This window comes from Watersipora subatra, chromosome 7 (assembly GCF_963576615.1).
Source record: "Watersipora subatra chromosome 7, tzWatSuba1.1, whole genome shotgun sequence".
Taxonomy (NCBI): Eukaryota; Metazoa; Bryozoa; class Gymnolaemata; order Cheilostomatida; family Watersiporidae; genus Watersipora; species Watersipora subatra.
In genome coordinates this window covers 5,223,813-5,248,762 of record NC_088714.1, presented here as the reverse complement: position 1 = coordinate 5,248,762, position 24,950 = coordinate 5,223,813, and the positions used below count along the sequence as shown (strand labels likewise).

Sequence of the window (24,950 nt, the reverse complement as noted above, 5' to 3'; positions counted from 1 at the left end):
GAATGCTGTAGTCACTGAGATGAGATGTTGGGCAATAACTTGATTCTTTATAACTATATCTCACTCATTCTTTCTTCAATACTCAAGTTGTTAGCCATGTATGGAGATGGGCTTCCATTTTATCAAAAAATGGCTTTTAGTTCTTTACCGTTTAGAACAATGATGAAATGAAATTGGTCAATAATATTTTGTAGTCTACATACACGCTATTTTCAGCTTGTTTAAAAAATTTTGCGAAAATATTTTTAACAGGTATATCTACAGCAGCCGTTTCATTTGCAAGTTTTTTGTTATTTACAGGAACTTTGGTCATGAACAACAAGAAGCGACTAGACAGGTGCTTGGCCATAAAGATAAAGGAAACGGAAGCGTATAGCTTGTTTTGTGACGAATGCAGGCAGTTGCAAAGTGTGGATCTTAAGCTACTCACAACTAATCAACAAAAACTGGCATTCTTCATCAACCTACACAACATGTTGAGCCTGCATGGGGTTGTTGAGACCATGGTAACGCAGCGAAGAGCTCAGGTTAGTAGATGAAGTGATAAACTACTACTACATTGAAATCGTTGATGGAGAGACGTCTCCTCTGCTCACTCATTGTTTTACTGAGCTTTTTCTTGATTTCTATCACAATAGTTCTGTTGAACCCTGTTGTCACTTATTATAAGATAGAAGTTCAGTACAATCTCATAACACTTTTTCTATCTTACCACACTCATACAGTTTATACAAAAGCTTAAAATCATTTTTTAGATCAGGTTGGTTGACTTGATTAAATTGTCACCACCTAATTGATACAATGAAGATATTTTTGCCAGTAGAACAATAATCAAAATGTGGCACAATGTTTATGAAGCCATCAGAAGAAGTCAACAATATTTGCCTCTTCATATTGTTACAATCGAGCTGGTTATCTTGACATGTCGATTCTGGTTTGCCATCGGCATCCTGATTTGCTCATGATCTTGTGTCTTGCATCCTGCGTAAACATAAATGTTTCCGATGTAATTAATTATTATCATAGCAACGGCGGTCCTGGAATTCCACCAGTTTCTATGAATGGTATATAAGGTTGTGTTTTAGATTCATTAGTATGCAAGACTAGTCTGCAAATCAGCAAGGTATCGAGAGTACAATAAAGTTTTATATAATCTGCGAGTTCTTCTCATAATTGATTGAAAGACAGTTGGTGTTTAACTACACTGCAGCCAACTATCACATTATTTGCTTTTGGAAAACTCCAAACTAACGCGACGGTCAAACACACAGGAATACACATTGATTGCGCAATAAGTCATGAATCCGCTGTAGGTGAATATTTACTCTCACTCTTCTGGTAGCTGCTTTCATAAAACTATTTGCAGAGAATGTTGGACTCTATGTCTACTGCGGCAGCATTCCATATGAGAGTCAGTTATATTGTTGGTCAGCTTGGACTCTGCAGCGTATTCGAGTTACAGCAGTTCTTTCTCCGAGTCAATGTCGTAAAACATATGGGTAAGTTGAACTACAGGGTATGTTAGACATTTAAATAAGTTTAACTATGTGTGTAAGTTAAGTATATGTGTAAGTTAAGTATGTGTGTAAGTTAAGTATATGTGTAAGTTAAGTATATGTGTAAGTTAAGTATATGTGTAAGTTAAGTATATGTGTAAGTTAAGTATATGTGTAAGTTGAGTATATGTGTAAGTTAAGTATATGTGTAAGTTAAGTATATGTGTAAGTTGAGTATGTGTGTAAGTTAAGTATATGTGTAAGTTAAGTATATGTGTAAGTTAAGTATATGTGTAAGTTAAGTATATGTGTAAGTTAAGTATATGTGTAAGTTAAGTATTATATGTAAGTTAAATAAATATAATATGTGTAAATGAATCATCCAAGTAAGCTATCAATGTAATTATCAGGTAAATTGCTAAGCCCTACAATGAGTCTGTTGCAACATCAGGAAGTCATAAAGAGACAGTCGAGAAGAGGTCAATGTTCTTGACTTCTTCAAGTTCTCCTGTTAGATTTTTAACATTTTGGTCATATGCTATGTTGCTAGATATGTGCATTGACCACCCTTGGGCATGCTACGCGCCTGAACCAAACCCACTCACTGTCTTTGCTCTGTATGACGGAAGGCTAAATGTGCTGCCACTCAAGTGTACCTCTGCTGAAACCGTTGACAATGAGATTTCCGATTCGGTGACTATGTACATGAGGAGGGCAGTTATCATTTCTCCACATTCACTTGAGGTCTGTTGGTTCGATTGTGACTTTCACTTCTGTTTTGTGTGATAGATGGATTTTTTGCTTAATGTATCAACTACGAAGAGAGAAATATTGCTGGCTTCGTTTCACTTGCATGTTTTTGTTGCTCTTGATGTACCGGAGTTAATACATGCCGTTCGTTTCAAGCTTGTGACTCCTTGTCACTAATTTCTTCTACCAGTCATCATGGAATCAGTATATTTAATATGCAGTTATATTTAATGCGGTTATAGTGCTTCTCCACGAGTCTTAAATTGTCTCGAGTCTCAAATTGGTTCTGTTCACCCATATTAATGTAAAAATAATATGACTCATGCCACACATGGTGCATCTTGTGATCAACCCACCACTTTGGTCTTGTTATTATCATTGATGTTTCTGCTTTCCACAGTTTGCATGTTACTAAGTTAGATGTTCAAAATACAGGCTGGAAGTATTTACAAATACACCTACTTGATCATTCATTAGCCTTAGCTGATTAATGCTGATTCGGGCTCTGCGCAGTTGCAGCCAACTGTTCTAGCATACTCTGAGGTTACACAATCTTTGTATTTTTTTTTAAAGCAGCAAAGTTGTTAACGTCTCTGTACATATTTATCCCAATGTCACGCAGATACATATCCCGGATCAGCTTTTGAGGGTGAGAAAGGAATTAGTTATTGAGGTGGAGACGGGGCTTCCTCGGTACGAGCATGCGGCAGTGCTGCTCTGGATACTCGACTACCAGCCGACGACTCGCTGGAGTGAGATGAAACTTATTCTTGATAAGCTCGAGCATAAGCGAGGAAATCCTCAAGTCACCAAATGTGAGTGTTGGTTAATTTATAGGTGCTTTAGTAGGTATATTTGTAGGTGTTTTTAGAGGGTTTTTCAAGCTTCGGAAAGCCAGACACTTGAAAAACATGTTTTGAGTTGAATTTCCTAATTTAGCATCTACATATACATGTATTTATTTCTACATTGAATCAAGTCCTTAATTTAGAATACCTAAAGAGCAAAAAGACTGTCATCCTTGCTGATATTCTACAGAGGCAATATTTGGCAGGTTATAAGCTTCTCACACGCTGGCTGCCAGCATGCCACAGGTTACCTGTATAGCCATAAGCTTGTCACACGCATACTGCCAGCATGCCACAGGTTACCTGTATAGCCATAAGCTTGTCTGTCACACACATGTTGCCAGCATGCCACAGGTTACCTGTCATCAGCTTCTCAAACACCACCATTTCACTAACACAATATAAAAGTGCAAGTCTATGATTCCTCAGTCAGGTTTTGATAGATTCTTGTAATAGTAAAGCACTCATTGTGCTCACTGACCTTGCTTACAAAAACGATATTCCTTTTTTTGTCGCTATTCCGTTTCTTATTAGTTTTCTCTGTTCTGTTTGTAGCTGAGGAAGGGACGGAAGGGACGGCACCCTCTCTTTCATCTATGGAATCTTCTCAAGAAGCCTCGGTATTAATAGTTCCTGCCCATAACAGACTCGGTTTCTCTCTTGATCCACAGACTACTACTCTAGAAGATGGTGAAGAGACCGAAGTGCCAGAAGAAGACACCGGCTGCAGCCTCAGCATATCAGACAGTATCTTACAAGATGCTAAGTTTAAGATCTCTGATGTGGCTGTGCAGGTCAGTTGGCTTGAGACTCTCCACTATTGATTAACATGTATCGAGGTATGACGCGGCTGATTACAAGCTACTAGTCATGCTGTTATTAGAAGGAGCTGAGTGGCTCAACTGCTAGCCAATCAGGGAGCAGCAACATAATATGCGAACCTTTGAGTATGAGACTTTTTGTTGTTCACATGATAAATGGTATGCATCTGATCAGTTACTATTGTTACTAGCACACTTGACGATCTAGTGTGTTGAGAGTGATCATCGGGTTTAATAACTATACGTACAATTATTTTGAAATGCCAGTAGGCGGTTGGTGCAACTGTTAGAACGTCGGTCTACCATCCGAATGCCGTAAGTTTGAATCCAGCATGATGCAATTTTTTTCCTTACATTCAACCGTGGCTATGGACATACAGACAGACCTAGTTCTAATTATAGTAAAGGCTAGATGAATACTCGGCGTTGCACGGATAATAACAAGTTTTTTGCGCAAAAAATTAACTTTCAGTTAACATACAACATACTATGCTAATTTTTAAATGAAGTCATTTACTTATTTATTTATATATTTGATGATACCTACTATCGTCATATCCACACTATCACAAGGTAAAAAATGATGCATTGCACATATTTTAGGGTGGCAGGCTCCTCAGTAGGCATATCAACCACCAGAATTTTATACAATTTGTATTATCTAAAGAATTTGGTTGTTGTACACAAAGTTTATTAAAGTTTATAATGAAAATAGAAATCATCTTAAACTTCATATCATGAGAAACGTGCTTTATACCAGTTCGAAAAAATGTACAGAAAAAATAAGACAACAGGAAAGGTATTTAAATAGAAAATAGCTAGCAAGTAATGGCTGGATTGTCTCTTTTACAAAAGTGATAATACAATAATTATAATAATTATCATTAATAATAAACAATTTGATTACAATTAATACAAAACTAAGAAAGCAAAATAAAAATCAGAAATATGTTGAATTAATAATAACAATGAGTACATAGTAGTGTTTGTATAAAAAAATTACTGTTGCATTGAAAAAAATGTAACGTAAGATTACTGTTGCATTGCCGTAGACGCTCTCTATCAAAATTTTGAATGCAGCGATGCCGGTTTAAATGTAAAAATTGGGTATCGTAATTAAATACATCACTGATGCGCGCGAGGGTAAACAATGTTCCTTGTCCGGCTGAGTGGAGAGAGAATGTGAATCACGAATTTGTGGAATTCGAAGGAAAAAATGTGTAAGCTGATACACAAAGCAAGTACTGCAACGAACTCTCGAAGGAAATTGTACACACTAGTATACTATGTTCATCTTAAATAAAAATATTCATACCATTGACAATGTTTTACATAAAATCGATTGAGCATAATTAGTTGTAAAAGAAATTAGTTTTAATTAAAACAAATAAAAACCTATCGTAAAAACTGAAGTAAAGAGAAGAGGCAAAGTTTTGTTCAAATTCAATGAGTGCGTGCAAACTAAGAGCCAAACCTGCTAGTATTTTCGCAAGCGCTGCATAAATATTTTCCCGAATACTTTCCAACATTGAAAGGTCGGGGTAGCCTGGTGGTTAATGCCTGTGGCTAGTCCTGGAGGTTTCGAGATCGAGTTTTCTGCAAAACTGAATATTTGTTTTAAAACTTTACCGCCATAGCTGGACAGATGACAAACATTGAGATTAATATACATATAGACTCGCTGAATGGCTGGCGGGTAATAAAAACCACAGGTGCCCTTTAGCGGGATATTGCCGAGGCGGGGCCATCGTCTACACACACAAAAAACAACAAAGGTCCACATAGTTATGAGCAAAAACAAAAGTATTCAACCAAATATCTCACCAATCTGATGAGCAGCACACACAAAAACTAAACCAATCGACAGAGCCACCCATTATGTCAAAATATTCCAAGTTTCAAGTCATGTCTTGAACAACTCACCTTATGGTTTCTCAAAACTTGTCCCCAAGTCCCTATTAATTTGAGACTGTCCGATTGCTGTTTTAGAAATGGTTGCCGCTAGCCTAACGTCCTGATTCAACATCTCACTAACTATCGGGGCATTGCTAAAAGAGGGAATCAAAAAGTTCGGGAGCACACAACAATGCCCCTCAAACAATGCGATTGGTTTAGTTTTTGTGTGTGCTTCTCATCGAATTGGTGAGATATTTGGTTGAATACTTTTGTTTTTGCTCATAACTACGTGGACCTTTGTTGTTTTTGTGTGTGTAGACTACGGCCCGGCCTCAGCTTCGCCAATATCCCGCTAAAGGACACCTGTGATAAAAACAGCTTTTAAGTAACCTATGAATTCATGAATATACATTTAAGTAACTTAAGCTAGTCTAAATCTTTACTATAATAAGAGCTGTGTCCGTCCTTCCATCTGAGCGTTATAAAAATGGTTGCATCTCACGAAAATCGAACGCGTACATTCAGATACATGGACGTTAAACCAAGTGCACTACCACTAAACCGTGCAGCTACTTTGCCACAGCTAGGAATAATTGTGCTTATATTTATCACACATCATTTGTTGTTACGCAACAAGCGTTGTTTTTGGGGAGGTTTGGGCCAGTATTTTCTTTTATTAGTTCAAGCGTGCTTCTAGTAGTTTGCTTCTAGCTGTTCAAACGCTGCAAGCGCGCTTATTTTAACCAATATACTGGACATACAACAGACAAACAAACACTTATATTTATATAGATTGTCATTGTTATTATTATCACTCGTCATTATGAACATCTTGCTTAGAGTTTTTACTTGAGATGAATGAAAACTAAGGAGCATTTGAAGACCAGTATTCCTTTTGTAAGCCCTTCGATGACCTTGACATTTTCATCCAAATGCCCTGATGAATTATCCTTTCAACTGTTTGTGTATAATTGCAGTACCTGAGGGAACAGTCTCCAGTGGTAGCAATGCTTCTTGATATTATCTATGATGATATGTGCTTTAATGGAGACGGTGGCAAGCATTTCAGTAGTGAGATATTGCGAAAAGAGTATCCTCATTTGCAACGATATCTAATGCAATTTATCGCTCCACTTTGCGTTCACATTTACGAAGAGGTCAATGATATTGATCAGGTTTGTGATGTTTAAAATATTTCTATCATCTCTGTCAGTGTATTACATTATAATTTTTATAAAAATTCTGAACAGGTGAGCAACACACCTAATTTATCTTACGTAATCTAGCATGGCAGATGGTTAGTGACATGACTTCTGCAGAATTCTCTAATGTAATTTTCAACCAGCAGTTCGGTCAGCTTTGTGTATGTATCCTTGTAGCCTGTTGTGTCACTTTTCTACCATGTTTTCTAAAGACATCTGAGAACCTTGGTGTTAAATGGCAGTGGTTCCCTTCTGTTTGGATACGTCTGTTAAAAAGAGATTCACCATCGAGAGGCTACGAGTTCAGACGCTAATAATATTGTTTATGAGTGTCCACCAAAAATATAATCACTGTCTTTCCATGCTTCAAGTGAGTTTGGAGTTGCTTCCACTTCCAATCATAGAAATAGTAAAATCCAAATGCATTCGAGGCCACTTCGCCTTGCTAAATTGTGCAAAGACATTCGCTGTGAAAGTACTATTCAACATGATAGAAATACACACTGCTGATGTATCCGAATCGATAATACTCGGCTAAGCTCCCCCAATAGATGGAAAAAATTTAGCGTTGCGATCAAGCGTCCTGGCTTAGTTAGTGCAACTAGTTGACTACGCATGAATTGAAAAGAGACTGGGGCCAGAAAGTGAATCTGCTTTAGCAAGTTTTGTTTTGAGGCAACTCTGAATCGTTGAAACGGTAAGATGCGATTTCGTGGGCAGTGGGCACGAACACACAGTGATTTATGTGATGGACGTTGCTCTCAATTTTTAGTAGATGATGGTTGGGTAAAGAGATTAGGTCAGAGTAAGATTTTACTCCAGCTTGTCTTTCTTACAACTATAAATTTTTTAAATATAAATTTTATTATAAATTCTGCTACTACCTCCGTCCATAACATAGCAGGATGCATACATGTATCAGTCTGACAGCTATATATTTACATGAGATCTGATTATCTATGTTATGCATAGACCAATTAACTATACTATATTATTAAGTATAGTTGATAGGTCTATGATGCTATGTATCATTTAGCTGGCCAGGATAGAGCTACCGGAGTATATCAAGTCAGCTATATTAACACACAAGAGTTGTCTCCACCTGGAACATGCAGCCAGCAGGTGCTTAGACGCTCTTATAAAAGATGACAAGTATCACGAGGTCGTAGATGTCATACACAGGCTGACAGCCCTAACAGGTGACAGCTGCTCTGATTGGTTGGCCATCAGAGACTACGCACTCATAAAGAATGCCTCTGAACAGTGAGTTTTACTTGCATAACTGTATTGTGTAAATGGCTAATTCGCGCTTTCCTAAGTAAGACATTCTCTTATAGCAAGCAGTAGTTTGCTGTCGCTTCTGCTGACTGTTGACTCTTTTTCTCCAAGAGTTTACTAATGAATTTAAGGTGTTGCCGAGTCTGCAGCAGCTTCTTTACTCTTCTCTACTTTTAACTCTTCTACTAAAATTCTGATATTTGCTCACAAAACTTATGAAACCAGCTTTTCTTCCACACTTATAAATGTTCAAGCAGTATATACTGTAGTTCTTCCTACTGTAGACAGTCCTATATGCTTGGAGAGTTTCTTGTTGGCTTTATTGCTGGATCAGTTTCAAGGCAACCAATACTCGCGTATATATGAAACTCGTGTGTGGACAATACTCACATGTGGACAATACTCACATGTGGACAATACTCGTATGTGGACAATACTCACATGTGGACAATACTCGTGTGTGGACAATACTCGTACGTGGACAATACTCGTGTGTGGACAATACTCGTGTGTGGACAACACTCGTATCTGGACAATACTCGTATGTAGACAATACTCGTATGTGGACAATACTCGTATGTGGAAAATACTCATATGTGGACAATACTCATATGTAGACAATACTTGTGTGTGGACAATACTTATAAGTGGACAACACTAATATGTGTCATAATTCTCTTATTGTATTCTCTGTTTGAAATATTGTATACAGCATTTATTCCCCATTTGAAATGCCAATAAGATTTGTCAATATTTGATGGGCTACTTTCAGAGTGTCAACAGAGGCCCTTAACTGCATTAAATGCTTGCGATGTGAGCGACTGCAGGCCAACATAGTCATCCTGAGTTTGCACAAGTCTTTGCTCACTGCTGAGAAGTGCTTACAATTACTCCCTCTGTGTGAAAAGAGGCTACTCGACAAGGGAGACAACTCGTTGGTGCTGTATTTAAATAATCTTCACACAAAGATGTCTGCGTATCACAGAATAATGTTGCACGCGCAGGCCAAGCGTGAGATGACGATAGAGGGCTGCCCAGCAAAGGTACCCGCATGTTTGTCTTTTATCCGCTATTCTAGCTCATGTCTTTTACAGGCATAACAAGTGTTACCAGAAGTTAGTTCTACTTTATGAATATACTAGCCGCATGCATTGCACAGATAATAGAATAAATCACCTAATGAATTTGAGTAACTTACCTGGAAAGCTAAACCTTTACCAAAATCATTACTAAAACAATACCCACGTTTTGGGCCAGCCCAACAATTGTTATGCGTAATGATTAATAGTGCTAATTATTAACCTGAAGCAAGCGCTTCAAGTGTGACTATCGTAACCAATGTAATGATTACTTGCCCTATGGATCCACTGTAATCCGTGTTTGCCACCTCTGGATCTGGAGGTCCCGAAATCTAATCCAGTGCCATGCGGATTTTTCATTGTTAGGTTTTAATTGGTCTAGCTGGACACAGGGTTTAACAAAAAGACAAACACTGAAAATTATATACAGTAGGCGCTCCTACAACGTAAATAATCCGTTCCAGGACCGTTTACGTTATAGGCAATTTACATTATAAGAACAGTAAAATACATGTAAATTGCCTAATCCATTCCAAGATCTTTCCCAACTCACCCCTCTGGCCATGCAAGAAGGAAAAACTTTGATGAACTCTTTTAATTTGTGTGCTCTACCGTAACTGCAGCATTATTGGTTTGCATCGATAACTTTTCTACTTTTTATGAGAAGTCTCACTGGTTTTATAGACCATTTTTGCAGTAACTTTACAAGTGGAAGGAGACCACTTACTGTCGATGTTCATTTACTACGATTTTCTTATTTTTTTTTAAACAGCGAAGTTTATTCTGCAAAGTATTTACCCGCGGAAAACTAATAACAAATATTTTGTACGTGTACAATAAAGCGAAACAACAAAATATTTTTACTATAAAAAGCGGTTCTACCTGGTCGTCGTCAATCACTATTCAGGGGGTCATGGTTAGGATATAAAATAACTTTCGACCATACTCCAACTCGTGACATTCAGATTGGTAGACCGACGCTGTAACAGCTGCACCAATCGACCGCCTTTGTATTCATGATCAATTGCACAGCTATCTTATTCCTTTTTGTCGATACATTTAACGATCTATTACGACGAACTAGAATGTCGCGAAAGTTACATATAAATTATATGACGGTATATGCACGGTGGTTTCTCTCTCGCAAGTGCGGCGAGATAAATTAACATTCAAATTGAATTTGAAAACTCCCCCCGACTTGACACTACGTTATATGGAAGTTTTTACGTAGTAGGAATCAAAAACTGCTCATAAATTTTTTACGTTTTCTGGGTTTTTCGTTATAGGAGGTATACGTTATAGTAGCGTCTACTGTATATAGATTACATATTGGATATTGGTAAGCTGTAAGGGCAATTTGAAGGGCAGTCTGATTGTAAGGGCAGTCTGTTTGAATGTTTAAAATACTCCTTGCGTCTCTTGCAGCTGCCGTTGCCATAACAAGATCTTGCTCGCCTATGCTTATCTGTGCTTATCTTATGCTTATGCCTGTGTTGAACATAGGTGTTCCCAGTGATTGAAATGGTGTCGTGATCAGTGCATGAGTTTTCTTTCTGATTGCAAGTTGTCTTCCTAATTACAGATCATCAGCGCTCTGGCTTCTGCGTGGCAAAGCGTTGGAGTGATGCTCAGCGAGCACCCGAGAGAAGTGGCACACCTACTCTTTGATGCTGAAGAGTTTCAGTTTGCCAAGAAACTTATAGACATTCAAGAGAAAGAGGATAAAGATCTCAGACTGGTAACTAAGCGCATGACATATTGTATCCTGATATCGGCATGTAATACATTGGAGTGATCTATGTAAGAGAAGTATGGTGCTGAGGGATATAGGAATAGCTGCTATGCTGCTTTCATTCCCATAGGCTTCAACAAGTGCTTAGAAATTCAGCCATTGTGACACAAACTGCTTTCACTACACTCTGAGCTAACCAAAACAGGTTCACAAAGGTCCCCAGTATGCACTACCACTCATTAACTTTGCCTTAACTCTTCTGATGTGCCCGTTTTACCCTAACACTTCCAGTGGGGTAATTTCACGATAACACTTTTGGCCTCAAGCCAGGTTTGACACAGAGTTTACAAAATTTACACAAATCAGAACTTTTTTATATTTTGATTCGTCAAAACCAAACTTTAGATCTGCCTCTCACAGTTTGTCGTTCGTGTAGCAGTGCAGTCAAATGTTGCTGACTGCACATTTTAGTTGCTGCCTGCACAATGTTTTCTATGAGCGTATTTGGTAAAAAAGAAAAATGAGCTGTTGTAATGTTTCTTGCGCAGCTAAACGTAAGCGATTTAGCGGGAACTAATTCTTTAATGTTTCTACATGTTTGATGAAAACCAAACAATCTAGTTAAAACAGACAAACAAAACCAAATAACTAGTAATATAATTTGCTGAGTTTAGAGCTGTTGGAATAAATATACGTATAACGTTGCTTATGTTGATAGACCGCAACGTATAATACACTTAAATTCTTTAGCCACCTAAAAAGTTAGGTTTGTTAAAAACATGCCCATAATTATATTGGTGATGAGATTTGTGTAGGTTATTAGACTATTTTAAAGAAAGTTCTAGCAAATCTTGGGCAAGAAAAAATGACTACATAACTGTTAATATGTTACATAACTGTAACAGAGAGCGCGGCAAAAGACTTAAAGTTGTTTCAGTAAGTTCCTCTTAGTTTCATTAGAATGTAGTTGTTTGTGCTACAGCCTGTAGATGCACTGCTGTCGCACCTCTTTGGGAATGAATGAGCAATTGCAATGATGGCACTTCAGCATTTTCACTTCCTGTTTCCGTCAGCAAATCCTGCTGTCTGTTCCTCATAGCCCAGACATCGCCTAATCCCTTGTGCATCTTCACTAGGGTGTATTAATACGGTTTTTATTGTTTAGTTGCATGACAGTTGATTATACCAACTAGCTCCTTGAAATCTAGACTTAGTGTTCACGGATGGCGTTAACTTTACCTCGTTTTGTCTTTACAGTTGGTATATAAGCGGTACATAGTGAACTTTCTCGACTCCAATCCGGCTAATATCGATGAAATAACAAGCGTTTTGCGTGGCAGCGTTGAGGATGATGTTCATTGGTGCTTCAGTCTCTGTATGCAAGTACTTCAGGCACTGAAGAATCCCTCCAGCATGCTTGTTATTATTTCCTTTATGTCTCGCAACATGGCAGATTCCCTTGGGGATAAGCAGAAGGAAAATCTAGATCTTGGCCATCTAGGTGTGCAGGTGAGTATTTAGATCAGCAGCTTAAATAAAGCAAGGAGAAATTCCGTATACACTACCTTTGTCTAGTTGTACATGCAATCCGTTTACCAGCTGAGTTTTGTACAACTGTTTTTCATTCTTTGTTCGAGTAGCGATTGCATTTGTACTATGATTTCTGATGTATTCTGTGATGATAAATACAGTGTATGTTAAATTAGCTTTTGCTCTAACATACCACTGCCAACTTATCAACTTCATGTCATGAGTTTTGCTGCAGCATGTCAGTGTCAACTTGTCAACTTCATGTCATCAGTTCTGTTGCAACATGCCAGTGCCAGTTTATTGTCCTCATGTGATGAGGTAGTCTGCAGCATGCCAATGCCAACTTGTCAACTTTATGTCATGAGTTCTGCTGCAGCGTGTCAGTGTCAACTTATCAATTACATATAACTGTCAGTAAGAAATTAGCAGCTAATCTGTTGTCTATGTGTACTTCATGGTAATGAGAACGAATATTATGGAAAAATTTTCACATTTTCATGAGAAGTAGCTACTTGTAAAATTTATGAATAATTGTTTGTCAATGTCTAACCAGTTACCAAATCTACACAGGATGTAATGGTAAACATTTCAGGACTGCCATGTAGCTATCGCATCATTGCAAGCTAATGTTCCACCTGGCACATGGTGGTCTATTGCTCTGTATTCGGGGCACTTGACCTTTTAAATGGCTGCCTATAGCAGGTGTGACGTAATCAGAAGCTGTGACCCTTTCTATTCTAGCATATTAATTCGGTCCAAAATTAGTCTGCGTAATTTGAAAGATCGGAAACCTAAAAAAATACATTTTATGATTAATTTTGTACAGTTTTCGATTATTAGGTTTTCTTCGTACTGGTTAAGAGTCGATCCATACTCTGACCGATCTTTGGTGTAATAGATAGCTCTCATTTGGTGTCTATCATGTGTAGATGCTGCTAGAACTCGACCAGGCAGTCCATCCACAATACAGACAGCTCATGTTCCAACCACTACTCATATTTGAACAGTTGCTCATGAATGCAAAGATATCCTGGGCAGCTCGGGTAGCTCCCCTTTTGTTAAAAACTCGCGGGAAGACCCATTTCACTGAAGAGATCAACACGCTGCTCGTTACTTATGCTGAGAAAGCAATAAACTTTCCGTTATTGCGTGTTACTGAAGACAAGGATGGTGAGTGACAACTCCTCTTGCCATGACTGATTTACAGAGCAGTCTGAAATTATGAGATCACCTCACATTTTAAGCGACGTTTGCTGGTAGTGAAGATTTACTGCCTTGATTTCAGTAGAAACATAGATATATAAACCTAGATTGGCCAATAGGGAAAAAGCCTGTCAGACTTAAATAGCATGACGTAACGTCATTGTATTGTACCTCACGGTTGACTGCACTGTTGTTAACATTGGATCTAATGAGTAGAAGGTGACAAAATCACTTTTTTTTCACATAAAACCCTTCTTGTATACATAATCCAGTAAACTAAAGCAATTCTGTGATAATATCTGATAACCACCATAGATTAAAAGTATAAAAGCTATGAAATGTTGCACACAAATCATGAGCCATCAGGGCTTTATTTGCCACCCTCTCCTATCCCCATTCTCTCTTTTGAGCATTCTCATTCTCGTTTTTGAGCTTTTAAAAGCTTGTAATCACATTCCCATATATTTCACACCTACAACACAACAGAGTAAGACATGGTGATACCAAATAACTGTAATGTGAATTTTGTTGCAAGTCAACCTTTAACTTGCTTTTGCATATTGTACAAATAACTTGGTATTTTCCTTTCGTGACTGGCTTCTTCATGAATTCCCAGACCACCGACATGTTGATTATTTCTTGCCGAAAAATGTTGTGAAACCTATAGTCCAAAGACTATTGTCGCAGACGTAAAAATATAGTCTTGACTCACCTTGTTTTATTTTGCCTGGTCCTTCCGCGCTAGGACTATATGCGACTCCATTTCAATCGCACTTAAAAAGCGATATACAACCGCTGTTGTTTAGCCATGAACCTACCCGTGTCTTTGTATAGGAAGATTCGAGGGTTGGGTGGCTCGACCCGGGCACCTCTGACCCGATGGGTCAAGACCAGACAAGCTACCCGTGCCAGCTCTAATCTTAGCTTCATAATGCGCCCTAATCGAAATATATCTCTTTGCTATCTCACGAGCTAGGCTACTAGTTTGATGATTACACTTCAACAATAGCATGGTGTTGAACCTCAGCAACTTCTCCATGGCAGCAATTAGTGCTAGCTTGAGAAATTTTTTCACCAATCCAGCACTACTAAGCAACACTCTCGTCACTTTCTCATTGTGGTTGCAAATCTCAATCACCACAGGCGAAGACAAAGTCAAGCCACCACAATTAGGGAATTCGTTGCTTGGTTTACATCTTAGTTGGTAACATCCACGATGCTAGTGATACAATCATTACACTTCAGCTTTGGTGACCTAGCCAGCTACATAGCCAGCTGTAAAATAATCATTCTGTCTCATTTTTGACTTAAGACATACTTGCATACTCATCATATTTAGTCATGTTTAGTTCAGCATGATATTAGTCTATTTACTTAGCCAGGGTCTGGCTCTTTGAGTGGGTGGGCTATTTGCCCCCCCCCCCCTTATCTTTTCCCCCTTCTCTCTTTTCCCTTTCTCACTTCTTCTTTGGAAAAGGGGCAAAGAGAGAATGGGGATAGGAGAGGGTGGCAAATAAAGCCCTGATGGCTCATGATTTGTGTGCAACATTTCATAGCTTTTATAGTTTTAATCTATGGTGGTTATCAGATATTATCACAGAATTGCTTTAGTTTACTGGATTATGTATCCAAGAAGGTTTTTATGTGAAAATAAATGTGATTTTGTCACCTTCTCTTCATTAGCTCCGTTGTAAACAACAGTGCAGTCAAGCATGAGGTACAATACAATGACGTAACGTCATGCTATTTAAGTCTGACAAGGCAACCGATGGGAATAGCCCAGGGCTGATACTCCTCCTAAAAGGCCCATTAGGTTTGGCCCAAAATCACGTTTTAGGGGGGTTTTCAGACCATGGGGCACTGTCGATGAATTTGCTACTTTGGGGGGGGGGGGTTTCCACAGCCAAACCAGTAAAAAGGCCCGTGCTCATTAAGGTTTTTTTCAGCTAAAATAATACCAAGAAATTGTACCGAAGTTCCAGTCTTCATTTTAATGCAGATTGCATTAAAATCTGCATGCTTGCTGACGGGGAAAGGAAGGGAAAAGAGACAGTCGACACTGCATCATCTTAGCAACCCTTTAGCAATATATTCAGAACGAAGGATATGATATTTCTTTCATTGATATGCATTATGTTTTCCTTTGTAAATGAAAATGATGATCTGATGGTTGATGTTTGGAATCAGTTTTATTAACCCTTTTGCTGGCATAGCGACATTTTGTCGTTTTGCGATACTGATGCTAGTAGGCAGAGCGACTATTATGTCCCCACACGAACGGTTTTTATAAATTTATTTAAGGTTAGCTAATTGCCTTTTTTTGTTTAATTTTTTTACCAATAGTAAACTACAATATATTGGTCTCTGTTAGCAACAAAAAATAAGCCGTTTACAGAAGAAAAAAACGATCGTTTTTGCAATACTAAACAAACGAAAAATCCGAAATAAAAACATATTTGAATAAAATTGGGAATTTTGTTTGTAGGTTTTTTCTGCTTTATTAATGCATGAATCATATTGGATGTTTAGCAGGGCGTGAAATATGGGCGCCCTCTAGGGAACTCCCAGTGTTTAGGGGGTGTATTTCAAATTGACCAACCAGGTGATTGGGGGTACAATATCCAAATTCAAATTGACCAAATAGGTGATTGGGGGTACAATATCCAAATTCAAATTGACCAACCAGGTGGTTTTGGGTACAATAGCCAAGTCTGGGCCTATCCAGGTGGGTGTTTCTTTCAGAGTATCAGCCCTGGGGGGAATAGCTATTATTGGCCAATCTAGGTTTATATATCTATCAGTAGAAACCACTACAAACCATGTAAAGTACATGTATCATTAGATGCAGAATTTTCTAACCATTAATAATATGGAGTGAGTTTTCAATAAGCAGCATTTGGCTATTAATATGTTTCAATGGAAATGCGTATGCAACTGACCATATTAAAAATCAAAAGGTAGCCTAGTTATTTGCTTATTATATTCTTAACTAATTAATTTTGTGATACCATTGCAGCGTAATTGAAACAACTCATTTAATGATTTATTCCACACCCTAATGGCCTTGAAAAGGTCCATTGGGTGTGGAAAGTAGCTGTATTACCATTAATAATGAAGATATAACATGATGACTCTAGTTCTAACATCTCTGCTGTAAAATGAGACTGGAAGGCTTTTGCTTTATTTTGCTGAAACAAAGAGTAATTTCTGCATCTAATGATGCGCAATATGCGGTAAACAAAAATGGATTGACATGGCTCCAGGAAGGGTGCCAAGATAAGCAAAGTCTCAAATAATTGGGTGGTCTCATTATTTCTGGCAGCACTCAGCACTCACTGGTGAATGCTATGCTTAGGTAAAAACTAAGCATTTAGCCTTAGACTAAATGTGTGGCCTTAGACTCTTAACACAATATATATCTGCTGCTGACTTATATATGTTTGTGTAACCTTTTATTGGCATTGGTAATCATCAAAAAAATGAGATTTTTCATTACATGTCAAAAAAGAAAAAGTAAACAGATAGAACTCAGGAATTATGGAGTGATTTGAACAGAAGTGTTTTGAAAGCTGGTAATCTAATAGTATTGTAGAGGAGTTGGGATAGTGAATTGAAGGATAGAGAATTGAAGCGAAACTGACATATACGGATGTGGAATTATCACATTTAATTGTACTTTTGTTGACTTTAGTTACTTGGCAAGGTTTGGCATGCGCCTTAGGAACTGGTTATTGTATCGTAACACGCAGATTGGCTTTGTCTTTTTCATTCTTTATTAAGCATGACTGAGTGTCAACCGCTATGAGCCTACAGCTGGTCAGCGATGTTAAACAATGGCAACTGGACACAAGCTCGTTTTACTATTAGCCAAGATGTTGGTTTACATTCTCTTTTATCTTTGATGTGTGGAACCAGCAAGGTTTTGCTCGCCTCCATTTTGATCTAGCGCTGTTAGGTTTGAAGACTAAAGGAAGCCTCTACAGAGCATAGAATGTTATGTAAAGTTGTTTTAGGGTGTTTCTAACTTTCCTAAGCATATTGGCTTAGGAAAGTCCCCTTGAAAGCCCTTGGAACACACATGAAATTCTCTGTCATTAACAGGGAGGTACATGATGAGCAATCAAGTCATTAACTTGGAGTTATCCTCTCTCTGTCATGTTAGTTGTTTGACAGGGTATTGAGCAGTGGAAGCCTTGCGGACTAATTCAATAACTTTTGTAGCTTTTAGTGAGTATGTATGTTATAAGGCAATCTATAAGTCATTATTTATTGTTGATGAATGTTCAGTGGAGACATACATGTACATACTGTCAACAAAGTCTCTGCGGCTGTTTAGGTATAAACCAGGTGTATTAGGTACTTGATTATAACTTATCACCAGGTAATTTACCTTAGGTTTATACCTTATTAATATACTTAACTTAATTAAACTTAAGTATATTTGCCTATTGTATAAACCTGTACAAGGGAAAAATAGCCTTAATGCTTACATATACCTCCGAAAAACCTATATATAGCCATATGCCTGAGAGAAATAGCCACAGTTCTTCTACAGCGTGATGTGACCATGATTAGAATCTGAATGTTTTATGTATAAAAAATCTGAACTCATTATATTAAAGGTTTGCAAAATTGAACCTTGGGCTGTACAAACTAAACATCGAATGAGATAACGTTACATTTCATCAGATTTCAAGAAGGAAAAATTTAAGTGTATCACAGAGTTTTTCACAATCATTTTTATGTCAGCCACCTACAATTAGCAGCAAAGTTTGTGTGTCAAGTAAAGGTCGTTATAGACAAAAATAATGGCGTTTTACATCAGACATTGTAAATATATATGTGAAAAAACTCTCATATTGTGCTAATCTTGACCAGGTTTGACTTGAATTTTATTAATTGAATTTTTATTAAATTTGCTTTCTTGAAACTGAAATTTTATTCAACTTCTCAGAGTGACTTTTTTGCAGTCATTTGATTGGCCTCTGGAAATTATTTAGGTTGTGTAAGTCATTATTGACAGCTGTCAGTTATAGATGAAAACAACAGTCTGTGCTAACAAGCTACTCGAATTTGCTAGTATGCCGAGGCCTGATTTTATTGAGTTCGATATATGAAAATTTTTCATGATGCCTTTATATATGGTGAAAGTGAGTTATATTCCAGAATTGACAATTTGCTTATTACAGGTGCTGCCACGAGCATCTCTCCAAATGTGAAGGCTGTAAGAAAACTGGAGGTCGTTGGGTCACCTTCAAAGGCAAGTCTGGCACAAAGGGCGCTACTCGGCTCATCTCTCAGAAAGTCATCTTCTCAGCAGGTATACTTCACTGTGTTGTTGTACTTCTCAGCAGGTATACTTCACTGTGTTGTTGTACTTCTCAGCAGGTATACTTCACTGTGTTGTTGTACTTCTCAGCAGGTATACTTCACTGTGTTGTTGTACTTCTCAGCAGGTATGCTTCACTGTGTTGTTGTACTTCTCAGCAGGTATACTTCACTGTGTTGTTATACTTCTCAGCAAGTATACTTCACTGTGTTGTTGTACTTCTCAGCAGGTATACTTCACTGTGCTGTTGTACTTTGCAAGATGAAAGAGCATGACAATCGCTGTTCAGTACAACATCCGGTTATTAAAATACCTTAATAGCTCATAGAGTTGCTAAAACTTTGCTTAAATAATGGAATAGCTAATGATGTAATAGCAAATAGTCTGAGCATTTAAGATGAGCTGAAACAATCTGTAGTAGTTGCGATAACCACCATTGTCGAGCGAGGTTTACTTAAGTTGCTATTTTTCACATATTCTTGCTCTTACGTAGTCACTTGCGCCAAGACTGTCCCGCACAACGACAGCTCCAGGCGAACTTGCTGCCATGGCAGTGACTAGGACTCCCGACTCTCTTTCTCCTACTACAACCACAACTCCTGAAAAGGCAAAGTATGGAGCTCTCCCGGAGAAGGCACCCACCAAAGAGGAATGGGTGCCTAATGACCAGGCACTCGTGTGCATGCGCTGTCAGGTGGAAACTTTCAGTATGGTAAGTATTCCATCCATCTGCAAATAAACTGTAACTTTTCTTCACATTTTGGACACTTGTTATTTTTTCGCAGCCGAGTGATTAGCTGTCAGTAGTTTGTAGGTAATACACATGCTGTGCGATGAAATATTTCATGCGAATGCTCATTGAGAGGCTTAAAGATGTGGTTGCGTCAAATTTGAGTTGATTTTAAAAGAAAGCATTTTTTTTCTCTTTTTCGTTGATATGTTGTTTGTTGTGTTAGGCAATCTCATTGCCAAGATATTTGAAGATTAAAATCAAAAAAATCTGGTCGCCGTAAAAACGCTCAGACCAAAAAAACATGCCCAGACTTGCCCAAAATGATGTCACAAGTGAATTTATCTGTCAATATATCTCGTATTCACATCGGCTATTTGCGATAAAAGTCTAGTCCTACGCAGCTCTATTGGCATATATTTTATTTTGTATTTGCTCATGTTGGTTAGAATAAAATTTTAAACTCTGCTACAGATACATTATTATGAATGTTTCAAAGGCCTCAAATAACGAAAATTGAAAAATTGTCTTACTCACTTTCTCTAAATGCTGTGTAAACATTTGAGTACCGATTACCAATTCTACCGGTCTACGGTAATTCTGTCAAGTTAACTGTAGAATAAGGTCTTTGTATCAACACACTTCCTCCGCTACCCACAATAACGATATACAGCCTCCCAAAAGCTCCGCCCACATTATGTCTGTCGCCTATCCTTGGGGCGGGGCTGTATGTCATTGCCAACACTGAAAACTAGTTTCTCACTACCTTTGAAAATAATATACATAGTGATAGAGTTTTAAGGATGAGAAGTCTGCTGCAAACTGGATTTGAACTCACATTCTCAAGTTCTGCGGACATCCATATACCATATCCAATTCACTACAATATTCTGCAAATCATGTTTTGCATTATCTTCAACAATATAATTTTATTATATAATTTTTACAAGCAAAAGATTTTCATCTCGGCATAAAGCTTTTATTAAAAATATTCATCAAGTCGTGGCCACTCACATAGTTTTAGCTGATACAATAAGACAAATTCATCTACTGCTAGAAACTCAAAACAAAACATGGTTTATGCAGCACACATTCAAGTCTCTCTTTCCCCCTTATGGCAGTTTCCACACTGACAAAGCTGCTTCGGCTGGTGGGACGACATAAACATCCTGCAATCAGTAAAACAAATGCAATAAATATATATGTCATTCATAGATATGTCATTCTAAAGCGTATCTACTGAAAGCTTTCAAATTGGGAGTTTGATAGATTGCGAGTGTAATTTTAAAAACGAATAAACGTTTAACAAAGGCACAAGTACGCCAAGCCAACGATTCGGAGCTTTGGTTCTGGAAATTAAAGATTTGCATTGATCAATCGATTTTCTTCACTTTTTACAAGTGAAAAGTGAACATCTGAAGTCAAATCATAAATTTAATTTACTAGATAAAACTGCCACAGAAAATTTGAAGCAAATGTAGCTAGGAGAACCGATAAAAAACCATAAAACGATTAGTGATCGCAAAAAGTTATAATTTTATTAATTAGTACATGTATTAGTGAGTACTAAAATATTACCTTTAGTATATTCATCAATCTAAGCCATTGTATTGCGAGATGCTAAAGATTAAAAAGAAGCTGTCAAGAACTCACTGTACATACGTATCTCGCGCACGCAGGAAATTACATTTTAGCCTTAAACAGGGAAATATAATCTGAGTGTAAACTCAACAGGAAACTCTATAGGAGAGTCAAAGTGAAAGATAAATTTACCTCCATTCTCCGATCTTCCTCCGTAGAACTTTTACTACCTGATGCCAAGAAAACTCGGAGTCACCTTTGCAGCAATTTTTACAATTATGTTGTTCGCCAATAAAACGTGTCGATCAAGTAATTCATTAAAGTAACGATGTTAATTAATTTAGTAAATATCGATGTCGATGCGATTTGATAATGGAGTAAAATTCCTAAATTTGAGATCACAGCCAACGCGTCTTACGAGTGATAACATTTATTACGGCCTATATAAAAATTTCGCGCTGATGATTGGCTAAGGAAGCGACCTCATATTTATCGCTCGTGGTTTCTTTTCAGATATATTGCTTGTGACGTCACGAAAGAAGCACCCGCTGGAACGTGAGCTTTTTAAAAGAGGGCCTCATTCAAACGCATATATCTCTGGACAGGGTTGGTCTACAAAGACAAAAATGGCATCAAATTGTAGCTGATGTTTTAGCCTTTTATGGGTCTTAATTTCATTAAATCAAATTTTTTGACGCAACCACATCTTTAATGGCCATGATGTGTATCCTCACTGCATCTGTCACCCACATAGATATAGATCATAATTGTTGCACAGTCAATGGTCGGCTAGTGTTCGTATGTTTATGGTTTGACAGTTCACGAGGAGACACCATTGCCGTCGCTGCGGCCTAGTTGTCTGCGCTACCTGCTCTTCACGTACGGCCCCAATTGGTGGGCGAAGCGTGCGAGTGTGTGAACACTGCTATGAGTACATGTTTCGGCAACGAGGTAACACGTCTCCGTCCAGTCAGTCGAGAAAGTCTAAGGAAAAACCTTCAGGTATATTAGTAGATGATAAACATGGAGATGACAGATTCTAACTCAGTACTTATCTAGTTAGTTTGTATGACAATGTGTCTAGCCACTGCTAGTCATTTTAGTTGTGCTTGTAGCTTCTCCGACACTTTCTCCGACCAGTAGCCCTAGAACTACTCTGCAAATGCCTCTTTCTCAGGGAAATCCTGAGGCCCCTGAATGGCTTCTTGGAATCTCAGAGACAGAAAATGAAGAGTTGCGGAGTGACTTCTTTTATGATCATGTAGGTCATGTGATTCTATGTGGGTCATGTTATTCTGTATAGGTTATGTTATTCTGTGTAGGTCATGTGGTTCTGTGTAGGTCATGTGGTTCTGTGTAGGTCATGTGGTTCTGTGTAGGTCATGTGGTTCTGTGTAGGTCATTTGATTCTGTGTAGGTCATGTGATTCTGTATAGGTCATGTGATTCTGTATAGGTCATGTGATTCTGTATAGGTCATGTTATTCTGTGTAGGTCATGTGGTTCTGTGTAGGTCATGTGGTTCTGTGTAGGTCATGTGGTTCTGTGTAGGTCATGTGGTTCTGTGTAGGTCATGTGGTTCTGTGTAGGTCATGTGGTTCTGTGTAGGTCATGTGGTTCTGTGTAGGTCATGTGGTTCTGTATAGGTCATGTGGTTCTGTATAGGTCATTTGATTCTGTATAGGTCATATGATTCTGTAGAGGTCATATGCTTCTGCGTTGGTCATGTGATTGTGTGTTGGTCATGTGATTCTGTGTTGGTCATGTGATTCTGTGTTGGTCATGCGATTCTGCATTGGTCATGCGGTTCCATGTTGGTCATGCGGTTCCGTGTTGGTCATGCGGTTCCGTGTTGGTCATGCAGTTCCGTGTTGGTCATGTGATTCCGTGTTGGTCATGTGATTTTGGGTTAGTCATGGGATCCCGTGTTAGTCATGTTATCCTGTGTAAGTCATGTTATTCCGTGTTGGTCATACGATTTTATTATACGAATCAAATGTATTGTTTGCCTCAGTAAAATATCAGGATACATGATACAGTGATCTTATAATAGAGACAGCCTAAACTGCAAAGTTCTTATTTCAGACATGATAATTAGGTTTTGAAGCTAAGTTATAGTAAATTACAAAGGCATGCTATGATTTGCGCTGCCTTTAGCATGGAGTTACAATATGATATATTCTAATATCACGAGTTTGTAAAAGGTAAATGTATTGGCCATATCGCCCCTAAATGCTACGCGTTTTCATGTTTAGACCAATACTATGATATAAAATATATGCGATGTATGTTGTCATTTCGGAGTATATCGCGTTGTTGACACAGTTTGTGTCACAAAGTGGTGATGCAATGTGACAGGTTCGAGATATCTGGTGTTGTGATTGTATCCTGATGTCTGCACAAGGCTAAGAGTTAAGACGTCCGGGTGTAATATTGCGGCTAACTATGTATAAGTAATAATATGCAGAAGATTGCTGTGAGAGTATGATATAATCCTTTATTGCTGACTTGTAGACATGCACGCTGTAAACTGAAATGTTATGAACTGCTGCAGTCAGGCTATTTATACCTCCTTACAATTATTCTAGAAACTTCCAGAAAATCCATTCAGGAAAAATCAAGTAATAGAACAATGCTTCTAAATTTATGATCATGACTCATCAGCGTATTGCGCAATAGCTATTGTCATGCTATAACTTTGTTTATGATACTATATACAGCACTCAGAATCTGTGACAGTTTGATATTTAAAATTTCTTATAATGTCTGGAACTTTCCAAGCCATATGTGTCATCCTTTTATTATTTTTTTTAGAATCAAAGTTATAAACATTTCAAATTAGCGAACTGATACAAATAGGGTGCTTTGATAGGTCAGTCTCAATAGGAACCTTAGAATAATTGTATGTATCTCATGTAGCTTTCTAACACTCAGGCTCTCTGGTCAGATGGAACTCACTACACATGCTATATTGTATATTGGACAGTTCTATAATGGGTCAGTGATGTGCTATAATACAGTATTGTTTAGTTTATGTATAGATAATGTTTAGCAGTATTTCATTTCTTACCCGCTTGCTTTGTCATATATGACCCAGTAGGTGATAGCATCAGCAATAGATGTACTGTAGTGCTAAGGCTACTTTGTGGTGCTAAGGCTACCTCTGATGCTATCCGATCCTCTCATCTAGAAACTTCTATTAGTCACTTTATGATGCAGGCTCCGAGTGTGTCTCTCTGTACTTCGATACTCCAGCTGTATACTGGTGGCATCGCGTGCGGCCGTTATATGCTGCGACTTTGTGAGAAACTTTCTCATATCATAAAACCTATTGAACAACGATCGACTAATCAGGAAGTGGATTACAACCTTATTATCAGGTCAGTGGACAAATGCTTTCTTAAATTCGATTAGAAAACATTGTCAGTAATATCAGCAGTGCGCACTCAAATTTCATTTAGGCTGCTGCAAAGCAT

General features: G+C 38.0%; 2 protein-coding genes across 2 annotated transcripts in view; both read left to right on the top strand.

The window, feature by feature from the left end:
• The window catches only part of LOC137400360 (zinc finger FYVE domain-containing protein 26-like), a 95,321-nt gene extending 93,039 nt beyond the window's left edge, over positions 1-2,282 (top strand). Inside the window, exons 25-27 of the mRNA XM_068086689.1 lie at positions 301-527; positions 1,367-1,499; positions 2,047-2,282. Coding sequence (XP_067942790.1) covers positions 301-527; positions 1,367-1,499; positions 2,047-2,282 — 596 coding nt within the window. The remainder of the gene's footprint in view (positions 1-300; positions 528-1,366; positions 1,500-2,046) is intronic.
• Positions 2,283-2,992: 710 nt separating this feature from the next.
• The window catches only part of LOC137399363 (zinc finger FYVE domain-containing protein 26-like), a 35,189-nt gene continuing 13,231 nt past the window's right edge, over positions 2,993-24,950 (top strand). Inside the window, exons 1-13 of the mRNA XM_068085442.1 lie at positions 2,993-3,061; positions 3,650-3,888; positions 6,789-6,986; positions 8,050-8,276; positions 9,064-9,334; positions 10,953-11,108; positions 12,360-12,611; positions 13,562-13,802; positions 19,025-19,155; positions 19,658-19,876; positions 22,294-22,477; positions 22,591-22,736; positions 24,694-24,854. Coding sequence (XP_067941543.1) covers positions 3,004-3,061; positions 3,650-3,888; positions 6,789-6,986; positions 8,050-8,276; positions 9,064-9,334; positions 10,953-11,108; positions 12,360-12,611; positions 13,562-13,802; positions 19,025-19,155; positions 19,658-19,876; positions 22,294-22,477; positions 22,591-22,736; positions 24,694-24,854 — 2,483 coding nt within the window. The 5' untranslated portion in view covers positions 2,993-3,003. The remainder of the gene's footprint in view (positions 3,062-3,649; positions 3,889-6,788; positions 6,987-8,049; positions 8,277-9,063; positions 9,335-10,952; positions 11,109-12,359; positions 12,612-13,561; positions 13,803-19,024; positions 19,156-19,657; positions 19,877-22,293; positions 22,478-22,590; positions 22,737-24,693; positions 24,855-24,950) is intronic.